Source organism: Hyperoodon ampullatus (assembly GCF_949752795.1).
Source record: "Hyperoodon ampullatus genome assembly, chromosome: 1".
Classification (NCBI taxonomy): domain Eukaryota; kingdom Metazoa; phylum Chordata; class Mammalia; order Artiodactyla; family Ziphiidae; genus Hyperoodon; species Hyperoodon ampullatus.
The window spans coordinates 158659686-158679443 of record NC_136914.1 but is presented as its reverse complement, the minus strand read 5'-3'; the positions used below and the strand labels follow the sequence as shown (position 1 = coordinate 158679443).

Here is a 19758-nt window from a genome sequence, read left to right as displayed (position 1 = left end):
CTCCTCCTGAGGCTTTTTTCATTTGGGGGGAATAGAAATCTTTCCCAGTGACTTCTATCTATATCTCATGATATCATTTTACACACACATTATTCCATTTCTCTCTCTCGCTCTCTCTCTCTCTGACACACACACACACACACATACACACACACACATTCGACCACCTCTAACTGCCAGAGATTGGGAGAAAGGTCAGTAGTTTTAACTGAGTGCATTGCTGGTCCAAATTATATTAGTTTGGAAGATGGAAGAATGGATAAGCAACTGGCAACAGAAGGCAGATTCATTTGTTCATTTTTCCAGTGGGGATGGCCAGCCCTCCATGGCAGAAGGGTGAGACAGAGGGTGTACACCTCTAAGACACAAGCTCCAATGGCAGGGGGGTATTCTTGTCTGTTTTGTTACTGTTGTATCACCAGCATCTAGAGCAGTGTCCTCAATAAGTACTTCCTGAATGAATGAAATGAATGACAGAGACAGTGATAGGCACCCAGGACACTGGCTGGCATGCCGAGGGAACGCAGAAATTGTCCTTGTTCTTGTTACCAGGTCTGCCTGTGGTTTTTCCCGTGTCACTTCCAGAGGCTGGTAGAGCAACTGGTAGAGGCAAGCATTCTTAAGAGAGGTACTTACTAAGGTGGATAAATGGGGTGTCATGAGTTGGTCTAAGAACGGGGTCCTCGGTGTTGTAAATCTTGAGGAGGGAAAAGTTATTGTACCTTTTTCCAATTTAGCCAGCGGAAACCTTTTAACTTTCAACTCTCAGAGAACCAATGCTTTCTTTTTTTTTTATTAATTTATTATTTATTTTTGGTTGCATTGTGTCGGTTGCTGTGCACGGGCTTTCTCTAGTTGCGGCGAGCAGGGTCCACTCTTCTTTGCGGTGTGCGGGTTTCTCATTGTGGTGGCTTCTCTTGTTACGGAGCGTGGGCTTCAGTAGTTGTGGCACACGGGCTCAGTAGTTGTGGCTTGTGGGCTCCAGAGCGCAGGCTCAGTAGTTGTGGCGCATGGGCCTAGCCACTCCGCTGCATGTGGGATCTTCCCAGACCAGGGCTCGAACCCGTGTCCCCTGCATTGGCAGGCGGGTTCCCAACCACTGTGCCACCAGGGAAGCCCCTGGGAAGCCTCCAATGCTTTCTTAATGTGCTGGTTGTTATAAAGATTCCCACCTGAAGTTAAAGTATCCAGGAACTCAAAAATGTTCCTGAAGAGACCATGATTTATCATCAAGATAAACAGCTTTATTCTTGAATGTTGGCACCGGACTAGTATTTAAAGAGCACCCAATCCAACCACCTCATTGTTCAGACAAAAAAGGTAAGAGCCTGATTTTCTCCAAATAGCATCACTAATTCTGGACACAGAAGGGGACCCCAGCTCTTCCTAATACAGGTCTTATTACGTATTCTACACTGTCCATCTCTACCACCCACTAATGCTCCCCAGTTTGTCCTGCCCAGCTGCCAGGCCACCCGCTACTCCCAATGTGCTGGGTGGGTAGTGCCTGAGTGATAGAATAGCCTCTCCTTTGAGACACCCCACCACAATTATGACTTTTTCCTCCCTGGCACTAGACACAGCAGTGGTCATGGGACAGGACCCCACAGTTCACTCTGGCTCCCTTCCTTTCTCTCTCTCTCTTTTATTTATGGTCGAGCTACCCTTATTGGTCTCACACCATTCGCTCCTAAAACCACTTCTCTGAAATTGCTGTTAGCATGTCACCAGAGACCTCAGAAATGTCAAATCCAATGAACACATTTTTCTGAATTTATCTTACTGTAGTGCATCTGAAAAATTTTTACCGAAAGATTCCTGAAGCCAAAAGAGAAATATCATGAGCCTCAGGGAACGTGGAGTTCTGACCCAAAGCCCCAGCCACAGCCATGAAATAATTTGGAGTCTTGTTTTGTCTTAAGAATTCACGTAAATTTTCCATTCTATTTTTCACATGAAAATAATTTTTCTTCAAATATCTTCATAAAATTGATACTCAAGGAATATGCTTGTTTTAATCCCATGGCAGCATGTTCCACTTGGCACCTGGGTTTGGTTTGAATTTCATAACCCTAACCAGGGTCCCTTGAGTATCCCTTAGTAGCCAGTGTTATCCCCAAGTGAGGCAGGAACTAAATGAGACTAAAGGCAAAGGATAGTGGCTTCTGTAAGCAGCATTTACTCTTCCTACCTCTTTCTTCTCACATCCCTCCTCATTTTGCCCTCCCCTGGAGAACAGAAGGAGGCTAAGAATGAAAGGAAGAAAACATGTACATGATCTGGCATTTTGGCTGGCTGAGCTTCTGCCTTGTTTAGTCCCATCCAAGAAGGCTGGGCTCCCATCCAAGGAGGAGAGGCAGACCACGGGGAGCTCTCCTAGTCAGTCTGGGTGAAAGCTGCCAGGAAAGCTCTTTCATTTGGGGATGGCATATTCACTCACTCAGGGAAGTGACAGCCAGAGGCTCACTGCCCAGATCTCAGACCCTCTTTCCCGGGAGTGGGTCATACCTACCCTCTGTCCTCAGAGTCATCCCACCCCCTTCTCTGTATTCTGAATGCTCTGTCTTGACAATCAAGTTTTACTTAGAACTACAGAAGTTTCTTTGGGATATATCTTAGATCATAATTGATGCTTGAGAATATTTTCTTCCAGTTTTATTGAGACATAATTGGCATATAGCACTATATAAGTTTAAAGTGTACTGCATACTGATTTGATTTACATACATCGTGAAGTATCACAATAGGTTTAGAGAACATCCATCATCTTATATAAATATAAAATTAAAGAAATAGAAAAAAACTTTTCCTTGTGATGAGAACTCAGGACTTTTTTTTAACATCTTTATTAGCGTATAATTACGTTACAATGATGTGTTAGTTTCTGCTATATAACAAAGTGAATCAGCTATACATATACATATATCCCCATATTTCCTCCCTCTTGCAGCTCCCTCCCACCCTCCCTATCCCACCCCTCTAGGTGGTCACAAAGCACAGAGTTGATCTCCCTGTGCGATGCGGCTGCTTAGCACTAGCTATCCGTTTTACATTTGGTAGTGTATATATGTCCATGCCACTCTCTCACTTCATCCCAGCTTACACTTCCACCTCCCCGTGTCCTCAAGTCCGTTCTCTATGTCTGCATCTTTATTCCTGACAGGACTTTCTTAACAACTTTTATATATAACATACAACAGTGTTAATTATATTTATCATGTTGTCCATTACATCCCTAGTCTCCACCTCCGAGTACCATCACATTTGGGGTTAAGGCTTCAACATATGAATTTTATGGGGGAAACAAACATTCAGTTCGTAACACTCTTCATATGCAACAGCTCATTTAATATTTTCATAGAATTTTTAAATAAAATTTTATGGTAAAGAGGAGGGCCTTCAACTAGTGTCTCTCAAAATATATATTCTTTTTTTACAGGAGAAGAGAAAAACTGTATTGATTAGAATAAAGTCCAGCTGGGAGAAACAGGAAACAAAACAAAACTTTACTACCTTAAATACTATAGATATTTATTTCTCTATTATGTAAAAGTCTAAAGGCTTTGGGATTAGCAAATGAAAACTATTATATACAGGATGGGTAAAAAACAAGGTCCTACTGTATAGCACAGGGAACTATATTCAATATCCTGTGATAAACCATAATGGAAAAAAATATGAAAAAGAATATATATGTATAACTGAGTCACTTTGCTGTACAACAGAAATTAAATACAACATTGTAAATCAACTATACTTCAATAAAATTAAAAAAAAACAAGAAAAGCAACATAAATAACTCATGAAGATTTAATACTTAAGAACAGGCATGTTTGCTTTTTTCCCTTTCCTTTAGCTAGAAATTATTCTGTTCTATTGTTGTGCTTTTCAATAAATAGCTTTTGCATTTAAAAAATAAATAAGTAAATAAAGGCATGTATTTTAGGCCTGAATGGCAACTCTGCTCCACAAAGTCCTCTGGGATATAAGCTTCTTCTGGCTCACAGCTCCACTCAGCCTTACCTTCATGGACAAGGTAGTATTCAAGTTCCAGGTAGCAGAACAAAGGAAAGTATGGAGAAGAAGGGGTAAAGGATGAGCTAGCTACGTCATAAAGAAATTTCCTGGATATCGTCATAGGACACTTCTCCATATATCCCATTGGTGGACTTTTATTGCATGGCCACTACTATTACAAGAGAGGCTGGGAAATGTAGTTTTTATTTGGGACAGCCCCAAATTCATCGTTATTGAAAAGGGGGAGTACTGATACTGGGGGACAATAACAGGCTCTGTCACTCACAAACTTGTTCACTCTCTCTGCAGTATTTCTCATTATTTTATCCTTGGCTTTGCTGACACCCACCCTAGTTTTTCTCCTTTCTCTCTGGCTGTAACTTCTCAAATTTTTCTGCAGGCTCTTTTTCTTCTAGGCTCCCCTCAGTGTTAGTATTCCCAGCGTTTGGTCCTCATGCCCTCTTCTCTTCTCACTCCATGGACTTTCTTGCATGACCATATCAAATTCATGGTTTCTACTACTCAGGTTTTACATACCTACATCTCTCTTCCAGATCTTTTTTTTTTTTTCTGAATCCCAGACTCATGTATCCAATTTCATGAAGGGCCCTCCACTTGAATATACTATGGGTGACAAACTCAGTACATATAAAATTAAACTCATTGTCTTCCCACTAAAACACTCTATTTTGCCCTCATTGTCTATCCACATGTTTACTGAAACTGAATTCCTGAGATATGCCTGGAGTTATCCTGTTCATCTTTCACATGTCCAATGTCCTTATTTTTTTCTCTCTCTTCTCCATCCTCCCTGCTTTTGCTTTAGTGGTTAAAACTAACATCTAATGAGAATTTGCACATGCCACTTTCTGATATAACTACATTACATATTTTAACTCATTTAATCTTCAAACAACCCTACCATTATGATTATTCCATATTTTGGATGAAGAAATTAAGGAAAAGAGAAATCAGGTAATTTTCCCAAATGTCACAACAGTAAATGGTAAAACCAAAATCTGAAACCAGGCAGTTGATTTTATTTTTTTTTTTTTTTTTTTTTTTGTGGTACGCGGGCCTCTCACTGTTGTGGCCTCTCCCGTTGCGGAGCACAGGCTCCGGATGCGCAGGCTCAGCAGCCATGGCTCACGGGCCCAGCCGCTCCGCGGCATATGGGATCCTCCCAGACCGGGGCACGAACCCGTATCCCCTGCATCGGCAGGCGGACTCTCAACCACTGCGCCACCAGGGAGGCCCCAGGCAGTTGATTTTAGAGTACTCTCTCTTGACTGCCGTAACCTTCTGTTTTAGCCCTCATTATTTATTTCTTACATTATTATAGAAGCCTTTCAACTGGTTTCTCTTTTCCAGTCTCCCTAACTCCTCCCCCAAATTCCATCATTCATATGATTAACCCCAGAGTAAACTTTCTAAAATACAATCTAATATTAATCTGCTGCCTAAAATCCACCAGCGCTTCTCCATCAGCTTCAGGCTAAAGTTCCAGCTTCTTAATTATACACAAGGTCTTTCATGATCTGGCCCCTACTCACCTATATAGCCTCTTCTGAGACCTCAGAAGCAGCCAGCCATCCGAGACCACTTGCAGTTTTTGAGCAGAACCTGCTCCCTCCATGCATCTCTGTGCTTTTGCACTCACTCATAACTCCTATTTCAAGGGCAGACTGTTATGGAAAGAGCTCAAAGTTTCTTAAGAGCAGAATGGATCACCCTCTGTGTTTTGTAGCTACTGTCATACTTTTCACACAGCATGGGAAATGAGAATTTACTCTTCTCTCTCCCTTACTGGCCTCCATAAGTCACCTGAGGGAAGTGTTGGTTCTTTGTGTCTGCAGTACTTACCAAAGTACTCAGTGCATAATAGTCACTCATTAAATGGTTATCAAATAAGGCTGAACTAAATAAAGACTATAATTACTTCACTACCTTTTATGCCATTTTCCTAAACAAGGCCTACTGCAGGGAGATCTCTTGGATATTGTTGGTTTCACTCCGGCTTAATTACCTGTAGGGGAAGTTTATCTTGTAGTTGGGTCAGAATAATATAGAAGCCTATCATTTGGTATGGTCCACCTTGAGGATGGACATGAGGGTCTGCAAGTAAAGAAGAGGTGGGCCAAGAAGAGGAACATATATATGTTTATATTAGTGACAGTTTACATTAGATGCCAGGACATAAAATGTGTTCAATATCCCTGGAAGCTGTTTTTAAAGGAGGGAACTAAGGGCATTTAAAAGGTGCACTTTTTCCCCCTCCTTTTGTATGGCAATTATTCTGGGGGGATGCCAGTGCAGAAAGTCTTGGGTTGTAGAATTTTGAAAAAGAAGCACACGATAGTTAGATTTATTTCAGAGGATTCTGGTGATTTTGTGACAGGCAGCCAGAAGGGAAATTACCTGAGCTGGTCTTGGCTCAGGTCCTTCTCCAATCCTAATCATTCTTTCAAACCCACATACAGTAGACAGAACAGTTGTCCTTCACCACTGAAGAAATGCAGCCGAGGGTTACGTTACCGTGGAAACAGAATAATTTTTTTTTTTTTTTTTTGCTGCAAGACATATCACTTCATCTGCACTATTATGAAGCAGCATACATTGGTAGGGCTGGGAGGGGAATCAAATATTCTGCCCCTCAGTATTATACTTGGCCTCTGGGTGAATAAATGACTTTCAATTAGAGTGCTTAAATATCTTTTAACTTTAATCATTGTTATTAGAGGCCCAACAGAATTTTACTTGGAAAAGAGTAAAAAATTCAACTCTGCTGTTCAGGAGAGAGCTATAAATTCTTTCAAACTAGACCACTTCTGTTAAAGAAAATATAAGGGAATTTACAATTAATGTTTTCATTGTATGCAAAATAAATGCCTTTGTCCTTTGTGTTTTGACTATCTGACTTGATCCTACTGTGGATTTATGAGGTTGTCCAGACCTCTTTCATCCTTTGTCTCTACTCTGAGCTGCTTTGTAGTGAACACACATATTTACAATTTCATCTCGTGTTGGGCTGCGGGTATTCAGATCCTCTCTTCCTGACTTCCTGCTGAGCTCATCTGAGCCTTGACTCCCTTGCCCAGCCAAAGCCTTCACTCTCATTTGCTACCTGCCTCTGTGACTGGGAGGCTCACCTCCTCTTATGCCCAACCCTAAATTTAGCCACTGTCCTATTTTATTTTCTCCTCTTGTAACTACTCTCTTTCTCACTATTTGTGTTGCTAACTGTCGTGAAGAGTGAATGCGTAAGACCTCCACTGGCAGAAGGATCAATTCAGTAAAATCCCAGGAACCTAACAAGAATCCCTTATCCCTTCAGTTCCAAAAATTTTCACAGTCACTGCGTTTCCTTACAAGTTCAAAAAAGCACTAAAACAAAAACCAACCAAGCAAAACACACACACACACACACACACACACACACACACACACACACACACACAGAGTCCAACTTTAATCACAGAGAAATCCCATAAATGAAAGGATAGAAACATCTTTTATTGGCTGGATGGAAATTAGAAAATAATGTAATACTTTAAAAATACTAGTGTTTTAATGAAAATAAAAACAAAAATAAAAATAAACAAATGGAACCTAATTTAGCTGAAAAGATTTTGCACAGCAAAGGAAACCATAATCAAAACAAAAAGACAACCCACAGAATGGGAGAAAATATTTGCAAATGAAGCAACTGACAAGGGATTAATCTCCAAAATATACAAACAGCTCAGGCAGTTCAATATCAAAAAAACAAACAACCCAATCAAAAAATGGGCAGAAGATGTAAGTAGACATTTCTCCAAAGAAGACAGACAGATGGCCAAAAAGCACATGAAAGATGCTCAACTTCACTAATTATTAGAGAAATGCAAATCAAACTACAATGAGGGCTTCCCTGGTGGCACAGTGGTTGAGAGTCTGCCTGCCAATGCAGGGAACACGGGTTCGTGCCCTGGTCCAGGAAGATCCCACATGCCGCAGAGCAGCTGGGCCCGTGAGCCATAGCCGCTGAGCCTGCGCGTCCGGAGCCTGTGCTCTGCAATGGGAGAGGCCACAACAGTGAGAGGCCCACATACCACCAAAAAAAAAAAAAACTACAATGAGGTGTCACCTCACACTGGTCAGAATGGCCATCATCAAAAAATCTACAAAGAGTAAATGCTGGAGAGAGTGTGGAGAAAAAGGGACTCTCCTACACTACTGGTGGAAATGTAAATTGGTGCAGCCACTATGGAGAACAGTATGACGATTTCTTAAAAAACTAAATATAGAACTACCATATGATCTAGCAATCCTGGAGATATATCCAGAGAAAACAAATAAGTAAGTAAGTACTTATTTGTACTTACTTTTTAATTTAAAAAAATTTTTAATTTTAAGTAAGACAGAGAAAGACAAATATCATATGATATCACTTATATGTGGAATCTAATAAAAAATGATACTAATGAACTTACTTACAAAACAGAAATGGACTCACAGATCGTGAAATGAAATTTATGGTTACCAAAGGGAAATGTGGGGGAAGTGATAAATTAGGAGATTGGGATTAACACATATACACTACTATATATAAAATAGATGACTAACAAGGACCTACTGTATAGCACAGGGAACTATATTCAATATTCTGTAATACCCTATATGGGAAAAGAATCTGAAAAAGAATGGATATATATATATATATATATATATATATATATATATATATATATGTATAACTGATTCACTTAGCTGTACACCTGAAAATAACACAACACTGTAAATCAACTATACTCCAGTAAAAATTTAATGGGGCTTCCCTGGCGGTCCATTGGTTAAGATTTCGCCTTCCAACATGGGGGTTGTGGGTTCAATTCCTTGTCAGGGATCTAGGATCCCATGTGCCTTGTGGCTGAAAAGCCAAACAGAAGCAGTATTGTAACAAATTCAATAAAACCTTTAAAAATGGTCCACATTAAAAAAAATCTTTAAAAATAAATTTTAAAAAATGAAAAAATAAAAGTACTAGTGTTATAATTCTGGAGATAGTAGAGAAGCATTAGAAAGCAAGTGACATTTATTGAGGAACTTGTCAGTGCCAGGAGATTTAACGTCCACATTTCATTTAATTCTCAAATTCATCTCAAATGTAACTATTACTTCCATTTTACAAATGAGAGATTTGAGGCTCAAAGAATTCTTTTTAAAAGTCATTCCCGAAGTTACTTCACAAATCCTAAATGACAGTGATTTCTGATTCTGAGTCCAGTGTTCCAGGCAACTGCATCACTGTGTCCAGGGTCCAGCAGAACTCTAATGTGGGGAGGGCTAAAATCTAAGGGAACAATGAGGAGAATATGGCCTCTAATCCTGGCTCTCCATCTCCTGACAGGACTTTGGAAAAATCATTTCTTTGTTTTAAAGTCAGATTTGTCCATCCTTATTTAATATGGATAAATAACCTCTTATCTCCTCATATGTATAAGGAGTTAAGCAGTCAATCTATGCAAAACTTGTTGAAAATATAAAGCACACTTCTATATCTGTAGGAAGAATGACTTGTTACTATAATAGACCCAGATTAGCAGGTCCATTATCACTTACAATCAGTTCAGTCCCAAATCATTATCAACCCCAAACTGGCAATGTTTTTGGGAGCAGATCTATCACATATTTCTTCTGTGTCTCCCAAATTATCTTAACATGTTCTGGGTTGGACAGTGGATGCATTTTTATGTAATGAAGTGGTGATTAAATCAAACTATTCTCCAATATGTACTTGAGTCATCAGTTATAGACCCAATTTTATCATATATCAAAAAGGATTCCTTAAATACCTGGACATAATTAGCCCAGGTTGCTTTATGAGCGGTCATAACACTGGTTCATAGTATTATCCAGTTGATTTTTAACAGGAATAATGACCAGTTCTTTCTATTATCACATAAAAGAAAAAATTTTATTTCCCTCAAATCCACTGCTTGCCTTTCAGACAAACTCAGGAAATGTTAGTAAAATAAATAGCAAAAAATAATTTACCTAGAACCCGAAATTTCACTCTTCATGCCTTTAACAAATTGACAATAACTGCTCCATTTTGAGCATTTACTATGTGTGTACTATAATCTGAACTTTACATACCCTACCTCTTTAATTTTATAATGACCCTGTGCAACTGGATCTATTACTGTCCACATTTTATAGATGAGAAAACAGGTTCAGAGAGCAAAAACTAACTTGTCCAAGTCATAATCTGTCCAGGTCTGTAGCACAGCCTGATCTGAACCCATACAGACTGATTCTAAAGTACAGCCTTTAACTGGTGTCAAAGAAAAACCCACAGTGTAAGAGTTGTGAGTTTAAATTTTATTCAGGGACTTACTGAGGGCTATAAGGAGATGACCTCTCAGTGTCTCTGAGGAAACGACTCCAAAGAGGTGGAGGAGAAGCCAGTATATATGATTTTTGGGCTAGGAAATACACGCAATCAAACACACATCTTGCTGAAAGATTACTGCTAGTCACAAAGAACAGATATCCCAAGTTAATGATTTTAGTGCTTTTCTCTGTATGGGAAGATGTAAGAATCTGGGATGATTGAAAGGCTTCCTGAGATATACACCCAACCATCTGAGGGTCTGTTTATCCAAATTGACGAGTGCCTCATCCCGTTTTTCATCCTGAATTCCTCTCAGGGTGGGCAATTGCAGTGGGTGATGACTTAGCCCTCATAGAACCAGGTAGTGAGCGATGCCCTTTGTTTTTCTTTTTTTATCTTTGTTTGCTCCAGAACCCTGCACACTAACCAAGGGCATAATCTAAGAAAACCAGCTTTCTTTTCCTGCCCACCTCCATTAAGCTCATTATCCTTTGTTTTATAAAAGACAGGAGGGAAGGAATGAAAAAGGGAGAAGGGAAGGAGGAGGGTGGAAAGAAAAAAAGGAAGAAAAGGGAGGAAAGAAGGTCCCTCAGTGTCATCCACTAGGTTGTTGCCCTCCCCAACAATCTAGGTATAAAATGGGGCCCATCCAACTTTTTTTTTTCCATCCAACTTTTTAACACTAATCAGTGTTGTCACAAAATAAATATGTGAAGTGCCAATTTGGTCTGACTTGATGTCATCTTGCCTTTGTTTTGCATTTATCAGGAGAAGTATTCTTGCAGATTAAAGGGCCACTGGAAGATATTTATAAAATCTACTGCTATCATCACGATGAAGCACACAGTGTACTGGAGTCCTATGAAAAGGAAGAGGAACTGAAGCAATATTTGAGCCTCTGTATTCAGTCCTTAAAGTAAGGCCTTTTCAAATGATTTCCATGCACTCTCAGTCACCTAGCAGGGAACATTTTAACTGGATGTAGATGAAAGTTATCCCATAAATCCTATGTTTTATGAGGCTTGCTGGGAGCTCTACTTTGTGTTCTCTTCATGAAAAGCTGACTTGCCAGAAACCCTGATTGACTTGGTTTTTTTCCCTGCAAGGATGACTAAAAATAACATGGGGAAGATACGGGGCTCTGTAGAGATAGAAAAATGCAATATCAAAAAATGAAATGTAGAAGAAAAGCCCCTCTTAAAGCTGTTGTTACTTGCCTGCTCCCACCTAGGTCAAGGAATATGTGAAACAGCCTGTGTCACCGTGGTCACGGGAGCACATGGAATAATAAAATTAGTGGGATGTCCCATGACCCTCTGAATGGCCCTTGCCATCCCCCAAACTCACTGTGGGGAAGGAGGAGAGATTGGCAAAGACAAGTCAGGCCCTGTTAAAGTTAGTTTCAGGAAAGTTAGTCACGCCTTCCTTCCTCATCTCTAAATTGTTGGTGGGAAGTGCTACCTAATGTAATTTTTTTTAATCTGGGAGAAATATCTATTCACTATAAAAATCTGAAAAAGGGAGTTCCCTGGTGACCTGCTGGTTAGGGTTCTGGGCTTTCAGTGCTGTGGCCCCGGTTCAATCCCTGGTCAGAGAACTGAGATCCCGCAAGCCATGTGTACGGGCAAAAAAAAAAAAAAAAAAATCTGAAAAAATATATAAGAAAGCATGAATAAGATAAAAACCCTTACTATTCCATGTATTAATTCCTTGCTAACCATGAATTAAAAAACATAGTTTGCATTTTTTTATCTTATTTATACACATAAATATGAACATGTGTTTGTGTTCTTTTAAATGGAATTAGTATCTTACTGTATCTCCAGTTTTCTACTGAATGAAGCTTAAAGCCAAAATGTCTTCCCTACTCCACATCTTACCCAGTGGTTCTATTGTGGTTTTTCACTTCTAAAGGTTATCCATTGTCAAATGGTCTTGATTAAGCTAAGAATTAACCAAGCAGAGAGAGCTATGGTGTGTAAATCAACACACACCAACCAGTTTGATCCTCCCCTTTTATATACTCTATTGCAGCGGGGGCAGAAAGGGGGGTCTAATGTGGTACAACTGAATTAAAGTGAAATCAGGAGGCTAAATGATACTACTCTGGAGAAAAGCCTTTCCAGGCTAGAGCTGGGACTGAAGATGGGTTTAAATTGGACTCTACAAATTTCTTAAAATTAACTTTATCGCCCTCTACTGGCCATTAAGTTACTGCAGTTCTTTAACCATTTTCATGCTACGGAAAAGTGACAATTTCAAGTCACTAAATCACAAGCATTTATTTAGCACCTGTGCTGTAATAAGCATAGATCTGGGTCTTGAAAATACAAAAATAAATCATACTTAAACCGTGCCCACAAGCAGCTCAATATGATCAGGTGATTCTTAAAGATAATATGTGATGAGTAGTTCCAGTTCACTATTTCTCCATTATTGCTGTTTAGTTCAATGTTAGCAAATCAATTTAGATAAACTATAAAGTTTGAAGCTGTATCCATCTTAATAAATTCATATATTAGAAGCAACATCTTCTAAATTTACAGGTGCTTTTTCCAAGGAAGAAATAATAGTGTTATCCTGGGTGTGAATGAACACCTTTCCTACCTTAAACTAGTGGCAAGATCTAATCTAATTAATGTCTATCTTGAGCCATTTTCCTTCTTCAGTTTCCAGAAATAAAAGAGAGAAATTTTATAGCAAGTGAACAAGTAGAACCTTGAATCATCACTCTAAACCCAGCCCCAGAGCTAGAGGTCCACACAGGGAGAGGATATAGTTAATTTATTTTGGCACGTGCTTCTGACAGCTGACCAGAAGTGGAGCTGTCTGTTCAGAGGGAGATGAACAATAGTTTATTATTCATTAAGCTGTTGACTCCTAAGAGAAAGAAATTAACCGTGCCAGAATATTCCATCAGGCAGTGTAGCTCAGTACCATACCCCACTAAAACAGCTAAAGCAGAAGTAATTTGGAAACTTCATAAAATCCCAATTACTGAAAATTACTTTCAGACCCAAAGGCTTATTTGATCTTTTCCTGAAAGCCTTAAGTTCTTGTCCTGGTGATGTCCCAAATATTGTATATTCTGCCCCATTCTGCTATTAGGGAATCGTTTCAGGCATTGGAAGGTGCTAAGGTTTAGGAAAACACAAAATCCAAAAGAAGTAATATTGGCAGGACTATTTCTTAAGGGAAAGAAAGTCAAAATAAAATAGTTTAAATTAGAGCTATTTTTCCCAAAGTTGCCTTTCGATGAAAATAAAGTTAATGATGAATTGTACTGGTCTGCCTGATAACTGAAAGCAGGAGAATTATTGACATTACTATGATACTGACCTCAATTGAGTTAAGCTTTAAATTCTGAGAAACAGGTTTTCAAACAGGTTTATAGGCCAAAGAGAGTCTGGAACACCCCAAGGGCTTGGTTTCCCTTGCCAAGTAATCAGTCAAAGCTATTACTGGGGCTCTGCCTTTTCCTTGTGGCTAAATAACAGAACCCAAGCACAGCTGCCAATTTCTAATGAATATTAGGTGTGGCCTCCATTTTCTACCATGCTGGGGGGTATTGGAACAACTGGATTTGAAACAGTATCCATGAAGAAGGTGGCTCCATGCCTCAGAAGTTAAAGCAGATTTTAAAGCAACAGAAGTTGCATTTTATCCAGACTTAAAATGTTTATTGAGGGCCTAATAAATATTTATTATAGATACTAGATAATGTTGAAAATATCTTTTTTTTTCAAATATATAAACATAGTTCTTGCCTCCTGGGAACATACCTTCTAGTTGGTAGATAAACAAAACCATCTGGAAAGCTTAATAATAATACAAGAGTTAATTTAAATAACACAGCAGAAGCTGTCACGGTGAGGTTCAAGACTAACTTCCAAAAGGAGAGTAGAGAGATTTCCTGGTTCTGTAACCAAGAGACTTGAGCTCATAACATTTGGCTATTCTTTGAAGCCCATTATCTTTCAAAAGAGCAAATAATATTGGTATCCAGAAAATAATTTTGAATCCCTTTGAAACGTTTGGGCAGTGTTTCTTGGTGTGTGAGTTTCCCTGCACTGGACCCACCAGGGATGTGTAATTAAAGTGCAACTGCCTCTGCTCTGCTCTAGACCAAAAAAATTAGTATTGCTGGGGTCCACTCCATGAATCTGCACTTTAACAAGCACCCCTGGTTGATCATGGACATACACTCCAGTGAAGACCTACTTTAGAAGGAGAAATCATGCCCATGGTACCCACTCACTGCTTTCCCTGAAGCACACAGGCTGTTTTCATGACTATAGATACAATCTAAGCAGTAATTTCAGGGTTTAGAAACCTTAGAAAGAAAAGACTAAAACAATCCAGAAGCACGATCCCACATCTGCATCTACAGCTTATAAATTGGAAGTCTGCAAGTTTTTTATTTATTCAACAAGGAGTATTTACAGCGTCACATTAGTGACCTGTAAGATTACATGAAATACTGATTTAATACAGTTTCTAAACTTATGGAAATTATTTGCTAAATACCTAGTTACTTAGCCTCTTTGGGGTTATTTAAGGTTTCTGCTCTGCATGAGGAAAGTGAAAAATAGAATAGCTGTGAATGCAAGTGTAGCTATAATTAGAATAGGCTGTCTGCAGCCTCCTTTATCTGTTTTTCTAGTTATAAATACCACCAAATCCCTGATGCCTTTCAGAGGCCCTAGAGATTTGTTTATTTGTAATAGGAAAAGAATGAAGAGGCTTTTCCAAGTTTTTTGGTAGGTAACTGGAAGATGCATTTCTAACTTCATGTCTAGCTGTTATAAATTTATCTACGTTTTTCTTCCTCCTAACTGAGGCCACCATCCTCAGGAGGAAAACTTCTAACTTCTAGTCATCTGGGTGCTTTGGCTGCTCATATTACTGCTATAGCTTTTCCATTCAGGGAAGCTAAAAGCTCATGCAACATGACATCAAAGGAATAGATTTCAATTTGTCCACCGCAGTTTATATTTCTTAATATTATTCTAGTGGGGTGTTCCAAGTAAAAATTAAAATCACCCTTTTTGGAAACTCTTTCAGTTCTTTATTACATGACATCATGTTTGAACAAAGACGATAATCCTTAACGGAATAGTCACGAAAAAACTATTGTTAACTGTGAATCAAATTATAATGACCCCATGAGGGTGTAAGGTGGGGTGGTGGATGTATTGTTACTTTACCCCCCAAAGGGGTAAATGGACCCAATTTAACTTTGTCCTTCCTGAAATGTCCTTGGCTGGGGTTAACTTCTGGAAAGTTTTAGCCTAAAAGGGAGATTTTTTAAAATGATAAGCAAATAAAAATGAGATGTTATAACATAATGCCACTATTCCACTGTTGGAAAACCTCAGGTTCCTTTTCATAAAATGTTATATTTACATTAAACACAGTGTTTAATATATGTTATAATATGTAGGTTTTATTTGGTTGAAGTAAATGGAATAGAAAGAGAAAAAAATGTCCATGTCTTCTCTAGGAGTTAGAAGAACAACAATCTTTTCTTTCAACTTCAAAGTATGTGTTTTGGTTCCAAAGTGATTGCATCTTTCACTTGTTTGTTTTGATAGAAAACTGCATTCTTATTTTTATTCAACTTCTGTCCCAAATTTTCTGATCTATGACTTGCAGAGCAAAATAAGAAAAGGAAATTCCTTAATAGAAGGGGACAGAAATTGGGGAAAGAATGTGAGCTTAAAGAAAATGAATGGAAAGAAATACTGGGCAGGAGGGTAGTGGTGGTGTACTTTCTTTCATTGAGATAGAAGAGTTCTTCAAACAACAGTTAATAATTGTTTGAAATTGTAGCACCTGCTGATTTTTAAAAATTTATAATCCTCTGTTGGATTCCCAACTGGGAGGTCTTGGATTCAGCAATACCTAGTTATTTCAAGATGTCTAGGGATCCATTCATACACTGTCTGGAGAGCGAAGGGATACTTGTTATACATATATGTATACCATTGTTTTCCACATATATAAAGTACTGGGATTAATTTTTTTTAATTAAGCCCATGAAAATTTATGAAATTCAGCATAGGTAGTTATTGAATTTTTTCTCAATCATTGAATATGAAAAAACCATCTATTATGATGTGATGGGATCACAACATTTTTTTTTTTGTATTGAAAACATTTATTGTGTTCCAGAAGACTGGAAACCAGAGGTCAAGGTGATCAGTTTATTAATACAGGTTATTACTTTATTTCTCTATAGCCACATGAGGCTTTCAGAGAGAAGTTCCTACCTCCTTTATTCTTGAAATTTAACTTGAAATATTTCCACTTTTTTATTGTTAACTTAATTAATTTGACAAATACGTTTTGTGTTACTGTGTGCCAGTCCGTTTTTCAGGTACTGGGGCTACAACGGAGAACAAAGCAAGGATAAATCCTTGCCCTCCTTGGCATCGGGGAGCGGAGAGATAGACAAGAAACCAAATAAGCATATAGTATATTAGAAAGTGACAAAGCGTTATGGGGAGAAATAAAGCAGGGAATGAGAATCAAGAGTACAGTGGGAGGCAGGTACAATGTTTAAGAGGTTGGTCAGGGAAAGCGTCACTTGGCAGGGGCATTTGAACAAAGACCTGAAGGAGATAAGGAAGGAGCCATATAGATATCTGGAGAAAGGGCAGTCAGGCAAGCGCAAGAACCTCGAGGCAGGAGCCTGCCTGCAGGCTTTGAAAAGAACAAGGAGGCACGCAGTTGCCACAGATGGAGGGAGGAGCTGAACTATGGGAAATGAGGTAGAGAAGACGTGGTAGTAGAGGCAGATCGCGTTGCCTTGGAAGGACTTTAGTTTTGCTTGAGCAAAATGGAAGCCACAAAAGCTAGTAATGCCGAGTGAATGTTTTTATGGGAATTATCTAATTGAATAGGTGAATTGTTTATAATCTATCTAGCTATCTATATATATAAAAAACACTATAAACAGAGATATTATAAAGCACTTGATAGTAGTTTTCTGCAAGTCAGTAACACTTTCCTTTGTAATCTTATCTCAATTTCTCCTAATTACTATGTTTAATAGATTTTTATTTCATAATATAAACAAAGATTAACATTTAAATCCATTTTCAAATGACTAAAATTTACTAACTATAATCTGAATCAACAGTTTTTAAACCTTATACAAAGTGTGAAACAAATATGGTGGATACATACTAAAATAAAGTTTTAGGGATATTATAAAACTAATTCTATAAAATCTTCATGAAAATGACTTATTACATTATTTTACATAATAAAATTTTAAAACTTATATAATGTTTGCTTATTACCTCAAATATCTATATTTACATGAATTTACTTTTTTTTCCCTTTTCTTACAGGAAAATATACATGCAAGAGTAAGTACTTTTGTTTAAATAATAGATATCAAATGTTAAAATCATGGGGAAAAGCTGATGAATATTTCTGTGCAAATCAGAATTTTTAGTTTTTACAATTTGTTCATTGCTTTCAATAAGTCAAGTTTGCAAAGACATTTACCCTAGATATTATTGGTGCATTTATTTCCAATTTGCCTGAGATGATCTTACATATTAAATTATGTGTACCTTATTAAACTTTTTAGAAGAATCTTGGGGTATAATTTACTTAAATCACTAGTTCGTTGGTGCCAGGAACTCTTTGGGAACTGCTTATCACACATATGTTTAGGAATCATTTTAATGTGTCCAAAAATATTTCTTCCTAAGGACAACATTAGTCTAAAAAGTCTCAGATTAATACCATAATGTTTTTGAAGGTTACATAGATTAATGTATAAAAGAAAAGCTTCCTTATACATTACAGTAAAATATTCTGTTTCTTCTGATTTGGACTCTGATTTACAGAGAAAAAAAATCATATACACACATACATAGCATAAAAATGAAATATTAAGATGAAATAATTGATTAATAGGACAATATAGAAATTATCTTATAAAAGCAACACACACATACACATACACATACTTTGCAAGATGTCCATTTTTATAGAAGAACAGCATGTCCAGTCTGAATAATATTGAAAAGATGATATTGATTTGAATATGAAGTCAAATTTACCAGTACTTAAAAAAGCACGTGTTTGCCTTAGCATGGTGAGGAACTATCTAAAGTCCTGAGTTCCTAGTCTGCTTGTGTGTGTGTGTGTGTGTGTGTGTGTGTGTGTGTACATTCTAAACTCCTGAAACTTTACAACAAGAAATACAAAATTTACAAAATAAAAATTATATTAATTTAAGCTGTAAATATCTGCCATTCATGCTTTGGTGCAGAGCAACCTTGAGGAAAGACAGAATTCCAGGGTGAGGTGGAAGAATCAGGCATCATACAGGAGACCTGTAGACTAAGGTTTTATACCCCAGCCAAGCTGAGAAGTTAGTTTTTGGCATACCAAACAAGCACCCAGTTCTCTCACTTTATAAGCCTTTTCTTTCAAAAGGAAAACAATATCCTATAGTATAAACAGATATGATTAGATTTGTTCAAGACCATTTGAATTTGAAGAGGAGCATAATAGAATAGGGCCTTTTGGTCCTTTCACACACCAGAGCTTTCCTGGCTTCTCTTCAATGACAGTTGATGGTATTGGAGGGGTGGGGGATTGCTGTCTCATTATAAAGCCTGTGGCTCTGGCATTGTGCCTAGGACTGGAGATTCACAGAGCTGGGGGATGAGAGAAGAACTTCATATGCTACACATCTATTCTACACATACGATGTATGCTACACATATGATGTATGCTACACATAACGATGCTATGGAGAAACCCAAACCAACATTGTGGCCAACCCAATACTTAGATTTCTTTTCCTAGAGCTTAGGTCTTTATAACCAAAGATTGAGAGACAGAGACAGACAGAAAGAGAGATTCAGAGAAGGAAAGTGAGCAAATCTTTTAATACATTAGCATGCACAGGCTCCTACATACAGAATACTTAAAACAAACAGCACCTTGTATTGAAATTCTTTCTTAAGAAATTGCACTGGCTTCTGCGGCAGTCCTGCTGTGTGGGTGTTAGCAGGCTGCTTATGCCCCCCTCTAACCCATTCTATATACATCAAGAACTCGAAAATAGGAAGAAGAGTCATAGCGTGTGGCTGCATGAACATCAAAGCCACGTTAACCATGAGTTATTTTCCTTCCTGTTTCTCTCATTCAGGACAGGAGGCACAGACGCTGCTACCTAAAAGAGCAAAAGGCAATGTCAAATGCTATGTAATTGTTGGACCCCTTAGTAGTAGCTAAGGCCGAGAATGTCGCAGCTAGAGTAGTGCATTTATGAGATGTGGGTTTTAAAATGGCTTCAAAAAAATGTCTTACTTATGGAAGCTGAAAACTGTCTT

At 38.2% G+C, this 19758-nt stretch overlaps 1 protein-coding gene across 1 annotated transcript in view; it reads left to right on the top strand.

Moving 5' to 3' along the window:
- ARHGEF38 (Rho guanine nucleotide exchange factor 38) overlaps nucleotides 1–19758 on the top strand; it is a gene marked incomplete at its 3' end in the record, with an annotated part of 153992 nt that overhangs the window by 95327 nt on the left and 38907 nt on the right. The window contains exons 4-5 of the mRNA XM_079713238.1: nucleotides 11162–11309; nucleotides 17752–17769. Of these exons, the coding sequence (XP_079569364.1) occupies nucleotides 11162–11309; nucleotides 17752–17769 (166 nt within the window). The remainder of the gene's footprint in view (nucleotides 1–11161; nucleotides 11310–17751; nucleotides 17770–19758) is intronic.